This window comes from Cololabis saira, chromosome 18 (genome assembly GCF_033807715.1).
Source record: "Cololabis saira isolate AMF1-May2022 chromosome 18, fColSai1.1, whole genome shotgun sequence".
Classification (NCBI taxonomy): Eukaryota; Metazoa; Chordata; class Actinopteri; order Beloniformes; family Belonidae; genus Cololabis; species Cololabis saira.
In genome coordinates, this window is record NC_084604.1 from 68,613 (window position 1) to 80,716 (window position 12,104).

The window sequence follows — 12,104 nt, forward strand, 5'->3', positions numbered from 1 at the left end:
TTAAGCATGTTCATGGCGTGTGTTGCAAAACCGGTTCAGCATATCCAGAGAATGCTTTGTTACCTTGGTTACGTAACCAACAGCGCAGACAGGTTCTCCGATGCCCGGCCAGTTCAGCGTAGCTACTCACTTGAATCATCCCATAAAAGCCAGATGCTTCAGGAACTAACAAGCAGTCAGGCAAGTATCTCTCGAGAAGGTAAAGGCTTCAGAGAAAACAGGAACTTTGAAAGGTGCATGTCATCTTATCTTCTGAAGGAAGCTTTTACGCTGAAAGAGGACAAACCCGCAAGCTGTGTTTGGAAACGGGCTGTTGAAAGCGTGAAACGTGACAGGCTTGAAAGTATGGAGCTAGAACAGTCTCATAATTGACAAATGCACAGGACAACACACACCGTTTCACACATGCACAGAACAATTCACACGTGCGTAGGACAAGATACACAAATGTATTTTTGATGCACACACAAATATAACCTGATTTACAAAACGTGTTTTTGTCTGTGAGCTGCACTGGATTTGCGTGTGACTTTTGAGACTCCCCTGACGTGACTCGATCCACAAATACGTTTTTTTTTTTAACACCGAAGGATCTGCAAACAATCAGATTAAAGGGGCGGAAACACCTGCTGTTTGAATTGCGTTCGCTTAGAAAAGTGATTAATATTTCGAGTTGGTGGAGTAAAGATAAATAAACAGCAACAGGAGATAAAAGATAAATAAACAGGATGGAGAGGAGATCACTGTTCTGATTTTCTTGTGATCTCGGTAAAGAAAACAGCGCAATCTGAGATGGTTTGTTGGGCCGTTCAACCAGAGCCATCAGGAGACTGCACTCCAAGTCCTGCCGATGCAGCAACTGATGAGAAACAGCAGAGATATTTATGTATTTGCTCCGTTTGGTTTGACTATGTGTCACACGGTATTGTCCCGCTGATTCAGAACCAGACGGACCGCAGCAGAGAGCTGGCCGTCATCCTTCTATCTGACGGGAACGAGCTGCAGCGGCCAGGTGGAGCGAGCACGCGCATATCAGGAGATTAATTTACCGAAATATCTGGAGTAAAGTCGATATCAGTCGACTGATAACCGAAGAACTTCTGTATCCAGCTCAGATGTTTGATGATCGGTGGGCTAAACCCCGAACAGCATCATCACGGCTGCATCTTCCCATGAGCATGACTCTGCACCGGGAATGTGTTGATCTGCCACCGCTGTTTTGACACATGTTTGTCTCTGTGTGGTGGCAACGTCACATCATAAATGTGAGGATAACAGCTGCTTGTTTCTGACCTCCACGTCTGGTCACTGTGGTCAGCTGGTGTCTGACCGGGACCAGCGCCACTCGCGGCCAGAGCCAGAATGCGACCTGCAGCAATATTCCCCCCCGTCATTTGACGGGGGGGAATATTGCTGGCTCGCTGGCAACAGGCTCGTTCTCCTGAAAGACACCTGTAGTTCAAATACATAGGCTTAATATCTCTGCTGTTTCTCATCATCAGTTGCTGCATCGGCAGGACTTGGAGTGCAGTCTCCTGACGGCTCTGGTTGAACGGCCTGACAAACCATCTCTGATCGCGCTGTTTTCTTTACTGAGATCACAAGAAAAGCAGAACAGTGATCTCCTCTCCATCCTGTTTATTTATCTTTTATCTCCTGTTGCTGTTTATTTATCTTTACTCCACCAACTAGAAATATTAATCACTTTTTTAAGCGAACGGCGCTGACGCAGTTCAAACAGCAGGTGTATCCGCCCCTTTAATGTGATTGGTTTAGACGAGTAAGTCGTGTTTTATCCACTGCTCTGCGTCCTCCACGTGGGGTGCGCTCTTATGATTGGCTGGAACAAAGGAAAACATCTGATTGGTTGCAGTTCCTTCCGTGTTAAAAAAAAAAACGTATTTGTGGATCGAGTCACGTCAGGGGAGTCTCAAAAGTCACACGCAAATCCAGCACAGCTCACAGACAAAAAAAAACGTTTGTAAATCAGGTTATATTTGTGTGTGCATCAAAAATACATTTGTATATCTTGTCCTACGCACGTGTGAATTGTTCTGTGCATGTGTGAAACGGTGTGTGTATTTGCAAATCGGTCTGTGCATTTGTAAAACTTGTCCTGTGCATTTGTCAATTATGAGACTGTTCTAGCTCCATATGAAAGCCTGTGGAGATGACCCGACTAAAGCAAACTGGGGGACGACGTTCAGCCTCACAGACAATCGCTCGGGTCTTAAAAATCCATTTATGAACCGCCTTTACATACGAATGAAAATGAAAATCTGATTATGTCTGGTGTTCATGAATAAATGTAGAGATTTCACTGAGAGATGTCACGAAACAAGAGACAGATGAGAGGTAAAGTCCTCCAGGAGGCGCTTTTCCACTAGTACCTACTCAGCCCGACTCGACTTTGCACTTTTCCACTAGGGGTCTAACGTACAGAGTAGATACTTTTTCTGTAACTATTCTACCGAGGTTCTAAGCTGCTGAGTCAGCTGTATCTGACATCATCACACTACAGGCCACCGATTGGTCGGGGGGTTGGAGTCAGACGTCTAAGTCAGGAGGAGGAAATCAGAGAAAGAGAGACTGACGGCTTCTTGTTCATTTTATTCAAAAGTGTGTTTGGTGATCCAAATCTGAGGTGCAGATGTTCATAAATCTGGTGCCTGAGGAGAGAATTAAGAAAAGGGATCTAGACGGGCGATAAGGAACGACCAGATCCACCAGGAGCTCTGTCACTTCATAGCTACTCACAGCTCCAGCTGACTTTCAGCAGCGCAGAGACAAACTAAAAAGCGTCGCCGCTTGAAGCTTCTTTATAGCTGAGAGGGAATTCATGAAAATCGTGCACTTCGTGATATATTAGTTATAGAGATAAGGTTTTCAAAAATCACTGCAAACAAATTGGGACACCCCTAGTGGCCGGTTCGCAGAAAATTCAAAATGAATCAAAAAGCAATAAGGCGATAGAGGCAGAATTGTAGGTGTTGAGTTTAAATATGCACAGCTGAAGTTTGTGTTATTTTAATAAAATCCTATTCTTTCACTGTGACTTAGTTCTGAGGTTCTGTTCATCTTAAGCCTGAATGAATGAATGAATGAAGCCACTGTTCTCATCCAATCAGATTATTGACACTACAGTGATAGTGACCTGTCCAATAAACAGAAAACTGCATTCCTTGGGGGTGAAAATAGGATCTAGAGCCTCTATAATCTATGTGACTTAATTCTAGAGTTTTTTGGGCAAAATATGACATTGAAAATCAAATTTGACCTTCAACATGACCTTGAAATAGGAAATTTATCTCAGAATTGAATTCCTAGCACCAAAAAAGTAGAGAAAGTGACAGTATACAACAATCCCAAATTGTTTGCGGTGGTTTCTGGAAACCTTATGTCCATAACTACCACCATGCCAAATATCAAAAACTTGTCACCAAGTGAAAGATTTTCATGATTTCTGACATATTCCCTCCCAGCTAATACTCTCATTTTTTAACTTGATATCGAACACAAGCCACAGACCCAGCAGCACATTTATCATCTCCTCCAGGTTCTACATCTTTAGTGTTGTTGTCTTCTTCGTTTAGATCATACAATCAAATACGTCACAGCAGCTTCGTTCCAACCATTTTGATGCTCCAGGTGCTGAATTGTTATGGAAAAGAAACCAGGCCAAGTTGAGATAAGTAGAGCCGAGTAGGTGCTGGTGGAAAAGTGCCATTATTGGTCTCACCTGAAAGGGAGAGCTGTCCCTTCTCACTCTCCCGTTGTCTGATGAGGAAGGCTCCATGCAGGTTCCCGTCGGCCATCAGCATCTTCTCAGCATCCACCCTCTTTGTGTCTGCGAAATACCACCTAAACACCGAAGAGTAAAACGGTTTCAGACGTTCAGCAAGATGACGAGAAAACTTCAAGTGGTCCGACCCAGAGCCGGATTAAATAAATGGACTACACTAGGCAGCCTGTGATTTTTGGGCCCCCCTCCATCGATGTTATTTATGAAATCTTAAACTTACCAAAGTTACTAATAAAACTTAATTCACATTTTACATAGCAAAGTCATAGTCAAGTTGGCTCTTTGTATTCCAAAATAAGTCATGTGTTGTATATTAAACAGTCTATCAGACTATCTTTAGATTTTTATTATTTATACGTTATTAATAATAATAATAATAATAATAATACATTTTATTTGAAGGCGCCTTTCTGAGCACTCAAGGTCGCCGTACAATAGTTAAAAACAGTGTAACACAATAATAAAAGCTAGGGGGTAAACAAATACTCAGAATAAAAAACCACAACAACGACACAACGACACAGTGCAAGTGGGGTCAGAGGGAGAAGGCAGTTCTGAACAGGTGGGTTTTCAGTTTGGATTTGAAGTGAGGGAGTGAGGTGGTGTTCCTGAGATCCGGTGGTAGGCTGTTCCAGAGACGGGGAGCAGAGCGGCTGAATGCTCTGCTCCCCATGGTGGCAAGACGGGCAGGTGGAACAGTCAGGTGGATGGAGGAGGAGGATCTGAGGGTGCGTGAGGGCGTGGCGACGTGGAGGAGGTCCGACAGGTAGGGAGGGGCAAGGTTGTGGATTGACTTAAACGTTAGGAGAAGGATTTTGAAGTCGATTCTGTGTTTTATTGGAAGCCAGTGGAGCTGTTGTAGGACAGGGGTGATGTGGTTGATGGATGGGGTCCTTGAGATGATGCGGGCAGCTGAATTCTGAACTAACTGGAGTTTGTGGAGGAATTTGTGAATGACACCGGAGAGGAGAGAGTTACAGTAATCAAGGCGAGAAGTGACGAGGCTATGCACAAGAATAGAAGTGGTGTGGGGGTGAGGGAGGGGCGGAGGCGGTTGATGTTGCGCAGGTGGAAATAAGCGGACCGGGTAATATTGTTGATATGAGAATGAAAAGATAGGGTACTGTCGAGGATGACACCCAGACTCTTGACCTGTGGGGAGGGGGAAACAGTGGAGTTGTCAATGAGTATAGGGAAACTGTCGGTTTTGGATAGTGTTGATTTAGAACCAATGAGGAGGACCTCGGTTTTGTCACTGTTTAGTTTGAGGAAGTTGGAAGAGAACCAGGATTTGATATCGGTTAGGCAGTCAGCGAGGGACGAAGGTGGGAGGGTGGAGGTGGGCTTACTGGAGAGGTAGAGCTGGGTGTCATCCGCGTAGCAGTGAAAGCTGATGTTGTACTTACGGAAGATGTTGCAGAGGGGGAGAAGATAGATGATGAAAAGGAGGGGCCCCAGGACAGAGCCCTGGGGCACACCTGAAGTGACAGGGGAAGGCTGGGATGTGAAAGATTTAAGTTGAATGAACTGAGTGCGGCTTGTGAGGTAGGAAGTGAACCAGTTTAGAGGAGTGTGGGTGATGCCGATGGCGCGAAGTCTATTGAGGAGGGTGGGGTGGCTGATGGTGTCGAAGGCCGCACTCAGGTCAAGGAGGATGAGGATAGTGAGTAAACCAGAATCAGCTGCCATGAGGAGGTCGTTGGTTATTTTTACAAGTGCAGTTTCGGTGCTATGGAGGGGGCGGAAGCCAGACTGGAATTGTTCATACAGGTTGTTAAGTGATAAATGGTGCTGGAGTTGTGCAGCGACTATTTTCTCGAGGATCTTGGAAATGAAGGGCAGGTTTGAGATAGGACACAATGCACAATGCTCTATTAAATGCTAGTAAATTATCCTTATCTTATCGATTGTGAGCATTTTGCAGAAAATCTTAATTAAATGTGTTGATTAAATTGAATAGTTAAATAAGAAGTAAAATCTACAAAGACCAATACAATTTGCAGTAAGACAAAGTGTGCTGTAGTATGTACCGTATGTCTGTATGTGTATATGTATGTATGTATGTGTATGCGTATGCAGAGCCGTTTGAGAGATTTGCGAGGCCCTGTGTGAAACAGCCAGGGGGGCCCTCGCGCGTGAGCGTAGCGAGCGCGCGCGCGCTCGAAATTTTTGGGTTTTTCGGGTCGGATCGGGTGTCTATATGCGCAATTTTAACTCTCCAATTAGCAAAATACTGGATACCTTCCCCTGCCTCATCATCATCTCTTGCCTCGACGCGGAGCCCCACGGCTGCTTGAGACCCGGGCGGATCGGTGATTTTTGTAACAAATTTATCAAACGTGCCTTTCAGAGAGGCATTAAACTCTTCCATTTTCTTTTGTTTTTTTCTTTTTTCATCCCCTGATGGAAATTTCCTTAATCTGTCTCGTTCTCTCGACATTGTGTGACAGTTTGTTCCAACTCCACCCGTCTGGATCAGAGCAGCTTGTGTCTGCGCTTAGTCTGATCAGTTGTATTGAACAACAGACACGCGTCATTATTGCACATATATTTATTGATATGCACAGACTAGTACACATTTAGGTCCGTAATGGAACGTGACTGTTGATATTTATAAGGAAAAAAAAAAAAATTGGGGAAAAAAAAAAAACGGCCCATAGCGCCAGGCCCCTTGGGGCGCCAGGCCCCTTGGGGCGCCAGGCCCCGTGCGGTCGCACGGTTCGCACATCCCTTGCGGCGGCCCTGTGCGTATGTATGCGTATATATATATGTATGTATACTAAATATAGTAATAATGCACATATATATATATGCCTTAGGTTTTTACCGGCATGTTATCAACCATTAATATGTGTGCAGACAAAAAAAAAAAAAAAAAAAAATCTTTTTTTTTTTTGTCCCTCTGTCTGGGCCCCCCCCCTGTCGGGCCCTAGGCACGTGCCTAGTCTGCCTTTGCGTTAATCCGGCTCTGGTCCGACCCACTAAATCTGATTATGACAGATTCCAATATTTAACAGAATAAATACAAACAATTTAGGAAATTATTGCAAACTCACATTAAAGCAAATGTTGTACTGCAAGCATCGGTATAGTAAAGCCAACATTAGATCATTGCAAGCATAATAAAGTTAAAATATTCCAGGATGTACTAAAATGAAGGTTGTATCACTGGTGTGTTTATACTGAACTTTGAACTATAAGACGCTGCCCTTCTCATGACAATAATATAATAATAAACTTTATTTATATAGCACCTTTCTTAAAGTTACAAAGTTCTTCCCAAGAACAATAAGATCAAACATCAAGATAAAATTACAGTGCATAGTGGATGAGAACATAAGACAGTAATAACCCAGTCTGAAATTAATAATATTCACACCACAATAAAAGCTTTTCAAAAAAGGAATGTTTTTAGTAAAGATTTAAAAGCAGTGGGGGATTTACCTGAATGGATCTTGCCAATAATCCCATCATCTGAGGTGACAAAATAACATGACCCTGAGCTCACCGAAACCAAAACATCCTCATTTAAAGTAAAAAGTAAATTGAAGAAAAAAAAAAACTTAAAAACTTGACGTGGTCAAGACGGTGATGGGCTGTTTACTAGCAGTCCATCACTCAGGACCAACCAGCCGGTAGCCACGGTAACCAGGCCCAGGGTCTTTACGGATGCAGGAAATTCACCCCTCTGCTAATTAAGTGCACGTCTACAGGCCTAAAGCCTGTTCGTGCATAAAACACCAGCAACCCAGATGTGACACCTGCTCCCTGTTACTCTTTATCAGGGCTGGGGATCGATTCAAATGTCAAGAATCGATCAGATTCCGATATTGATTTGGGTTAGTGTTGTTATAACTGTTTTTTGAGCTGTTGCATGAATTATATGACTGTAGTTCTGCAACATATTAGTACTTGTATTTTACTGAGATTCAACAGCAAGTATTGCAGCTAATGATGCTGTAAGGACCAATCAGCTCCCAGAATGCTGATAGAACTGCTTTCAGAAACATTGTATGGGTCAGAATGATCAAACACATCCAGGGAGGAAACAGGTATGAAATCGGTTTTATTCTTTCCCAGATTCCGTTTTAATTTTTGAGAATTTGGTTTTAGCATTTTATGCAAATGTGACCCCAAGACAGTATATAAAGTAATGAAATATAGACAATGTATGCAATTATAACTGAAAATTGTAATATTTTCATACCTTTAAACATATTTAAAGGCAAAAACAATGTGCCTAACAAAACATCCTTTTTTGGGCATAACACAAAAATACCAAAAGTTGTAATGTAATGATAAAAAAAAAAATACATCCATCTTTAGACATACAAATCGATTTTTAGGAATTAATATGAGAATCGATTTAGAATCAGAAAATCGATTTTTTTTTCAACACAGGCCTACTCTTTATCTTGAAACTTTGACTACATTTTTTATAAGATTCGACTTTATTCACTCCAACAGTGAAAGGCTGCTTTTGTCCATCTTATTTATTAAATAAATAAACTTCTGAAGAATTCCTTGTTTTGTGTAGCCCTTTTTTACTTTAAAAAAGGGAAAATAAAATCAATGTGGTGCTTCTAACATTTTTTTTCAAGAACAGAAAATGTAAAAACTTTTATGTTTATCTTCAGCCCTTGTGTGACCTATTCCCGTCATGGACTGTCCATCTTCGGGCCCAACTTTTTACCGGGGAGGTATTTGCGTACTTCAGTCGCAATACTTGCTATGAAAGGTTCTGGTACATTTTTAAAAAGTCCAGTAATATTTAATTGGGGTGACCGAGCCTTTTCAATTGGAACAAGCTCCCCTGCAACTTACGCACCATCTCTGACCTGACTCTGTTTAAATCAAGGCTTAAAACCTATTTATTTAGAATGGCTTTTAATACCCAGTAGTGTGGTGACACTTTTTACTGCTCTGTCTTATGATTGTATGTTGTATTTCTGTACGTTTTATTCTGTAAAGCACTTTGGCTCACCTGGAGGTGGCTGTAAAGGGCCGTATAAATAAAGTACATTTAATTATCAAATGACACTTTAAAATATTTCAGATAAACCAACGGCTACGACTGCGTCGGACTGAACAGCCGACAACATTCCACCCGTCACCGGTGAACGCTCGTCTGCAGATGTGTATCACGGCTGCAGATGTGGATCAGGACGCCGTGATTTGTCACCGCTGCGTTATGAAACATTCCTGCTCCGCAGCCGGGTCGGCGCTGAAACCAGGAAACACTGAACGGCTCTCAATCTTTTAAACAAAGCAGGAAAAACCAGATCACCAGCGACCTGCCGGGTGCAAAACACTCCACCAACACCTGTTTCCATGACGTCGCCTTTCCAGTTATTAAGCTGCGGACGGCAATAAAAGGAAAAGACACACCTTTCTGATTAGGGTTAATATCCAACAATCTACTACTGCTGAACTGGTTAGCGACAGCTACGTTCACTTTTGTTGCACAACCAGTTTATGTCCAAGTGCACCAGGAAGTAGTTGAGCTCCAGATGGTCTAAGAAATGCCAAAAATGGTTTTACTGTACCATTGTTCCCGTCATGGGAATCATTAACCTGAGAACCTTCACTTCCTGGTCTCGTAATGATCGACTTTGTTCGAGCCCGGACTTCATCCATCATTTCAAACTCCAGACGGAAACACTCGGCCTGTTATCACCCTTTACAGTCCCTCGGCTCTGACATGACAAATAATAGCCGTGGGACGTTTGTGCAACCGCAAAACGCTTCAATCAGAGGACAAATCACTGTCAGAGTAAATCTGTTGAGCGTCAGACAAACTCATATTCACCTTAGAATAAAGGCTAAAGTCCCTTTCAAAAACATGACATGTACAACGTCTTTGCTAACCACTCCAAATATTCAAACATGTCGTGTTTTTCCTCAGTATTTAGCCTACCACCAGATTAATCTGAAGAGTTGAAATTATCACTGCTGTCAATCAAAAACAAACAGGATCCTGTAATCATTTCTGGAGTTCTGTGTAAAACATCTGCCCCGATCCTGATGTGGCACCAAACAACCACTTTGTTAAGATGCTGAAAATACACTGATATCCCAGCTGATCCATTGATTGGGCGACCAGTTAATTAGTGGATTGATTACTGGCCCGTTTTATGTTTTGGCTTCAGACGAACCAATGATAAAAGATAAAACACACAAACTAAACCCCCACATGCTGGGACCAACAGGTCACCACCTTCCGGAACAAGGGCTTTTTTACTTTCAGGTGGATTTTCCCAGCAAGATGTTCACAATCCGACTTCCACCTGCTCCGTTACTGTTCAACAGTTTCTGCTGTTTCTGTTTGGACTTGAAACAGACTGCAGAATCAATGCCGGTGTCACCAAAGCCCCGGTTCCAAGCGTCGTGGGAGTCGTGCACAGACTTCCACGGTACAGAGTCCAATCAAAAAAGCTGCGCCAGCTGACGCCGGAACCGGCTGACTGGACCCTGGAACCGGGTCATCGGAAGTGAAGGTTCTGGGTGCAGTACTGGAGTTGAGGGGGGATGTGGAGGGATGTCATCCCCCCTGAAATAAAAACGGTCCAAATCATCCCCCCTGAAATAAAAACGGTCCAAATCATCCCCCCTGAAATAAAAACGGTCCAAATCCTCCCCCCTTGTAAAACTGCCATCCCTCCTTTCCATCCCTTGTGTCATTTCATCAATGAATGTGGTTTAATTGCTATTTCAACATTTAGAGTCATCACCCAGAAAAATAACTTATTTGACAATTTTCACCTGTTTCAAGTAAATTTTCACTTTAAATAAGTAGGAAAATCTGCCAGTGGGACAAGATTTATCTTCTCATTACAAGCAAAACAATCTTCAAGTGAAAATCTACTTGAAACAGGTGAAAATGTTAACTAGAAATAAGACAAATATTCTTCTTAAGATTTAGAGTTTTTTGCAGTGATCCATTCTACTTATTCTGTGAAGGAGAGAGTCATATTGATAAGTTTAGAAAACTGTTTTTTATTGTTGTTTTGATGTATTTGATGTAAGCCCAGTGGATATTTAAAGCTTACAGAAGGCTGCAGTTAACTGCTGCTATGTCATTCCTGCAGTATTTCTGCAGGTGTTTTGGTCACTGCTATTATTTGTAATATATTATTTGTAATCAGCACAAATTATCTGTCCCCATATGATAAAATCCACCACCCCCCTGATTTTTTTTTTTACAACTCGAGTACTGTCCGGGTGACTCTGGCTCGTCCTGCTGATCAATAATAACTTTTTTCCTGCAGGTTTGTTAATGATCAGTCCCAGTCAGGTCCACTCACGGTTCTGCGTCGATGCTCTCCACGGGCGCCACGTAGTTGGCGGGGATGTATCCCTGCTGCTGGGCCGACACCCCGGTCACCCCCCGGGCGAACCACCAGTCCCCGGCGCTGCAGTCCAGCGCCTGCAGCCGGTCCCCGGCGGAGAAGCTCAGGTCCTGCTCGGTGCGGGCCGAGTAGTCATATAGGGCCACGTACAGGTCCCCCCCGGGGGGGGGCGAGGGCAGGGGTCTGGCCAGGGCCGGGGCTGGAGCGGGGGCCGGGCTGGGGGAGGACCGGTCCCCGTCCCCGGTCCCCGGGTTCACTATCACTATGTCCGCCCGCTTCCCGGGGGAGGACTTGTGGAAACAGCCGGTAAAGCGCTCCCAGCACGCGGAAAGCCGCTGTCGCATCTCCATGGTCGGGGTCGGCAAGATCAGCCGGTCATGGTGAGAATAAACACGGGGGGGAAAGCTGCTCCGCTCCGGTCTCAGGACCCGCTCATGGTCCGCGGGGGAGCTGGGTTTGATGAACCCTCTGCGGGTTAGAGCTGCTCTCTGGACTGGTCTTTGCCCTCAGAAACACCCAGCAGTAGGTAAACCACCACCCCGGTCGAGCGAATTCCTTTTCTGCCCAGGTTTGAATCAATCACCTGCACCTGAGGAAGGGGGCGGGGCTACGCTCACCTCCACTGGAAGGGGGCGGGGCTACGCCCACCTGCGCTCACCTGCACTGGAAGGGGCGGGGCTACGCTCACCGCCACGGGAAGGGGCGGGGCTACGCTCACCTCCACGGTGACGCCACGCCCCCTCCGGACCGGACTACCGTGCAAATGTTAAAAATAAAAATACCCAGCAGACTATTATAGCCCCGTAAATACGTCCCTTAAAGTTTCTTTATCCATGAGATCACCATGTGTCTGTACATTATATATTCAGATTCAGATTCATATTCAGACGACTTTAATCCCTTTGGGAGGTTCCCTCGGGGAAATTGACATCTCCATCTCTATGGAGGTAGAT

General features: G+C 44.1%; 1 protein-coding gene across 1 annotated transcript in view; it reads right to left on the reverse strand.

The window, feature by feature from the left end:
• frk (fyn-related Src family tyrosine kinase) overlaps positions 1-11,720 on the reverse strand; it is a 35,707-nt gene extending 23,987 nt beyond the window's left edge. The window contains exons 1-2 of the mRNA XM_061707387.1: positions 11,107-11,720; positions 3,740-3,861 (exon numbers count right to left, since the gene is read on the reverse strand). Of these exons, the coding sequence (XP_061563371.1) occupies positions 3,740-3,861; positions 11,107-11,501 (517 nt within the window). The 5' untranslated portion in view covers positions 11,502-11,720. The remainder of the gene's footprint in view (positions 1-3,739; positions 3,862-11,106) is intronic.
• Between the last annotated feature and the right edge of the window lie 384 nt (positions 11,721-12,104).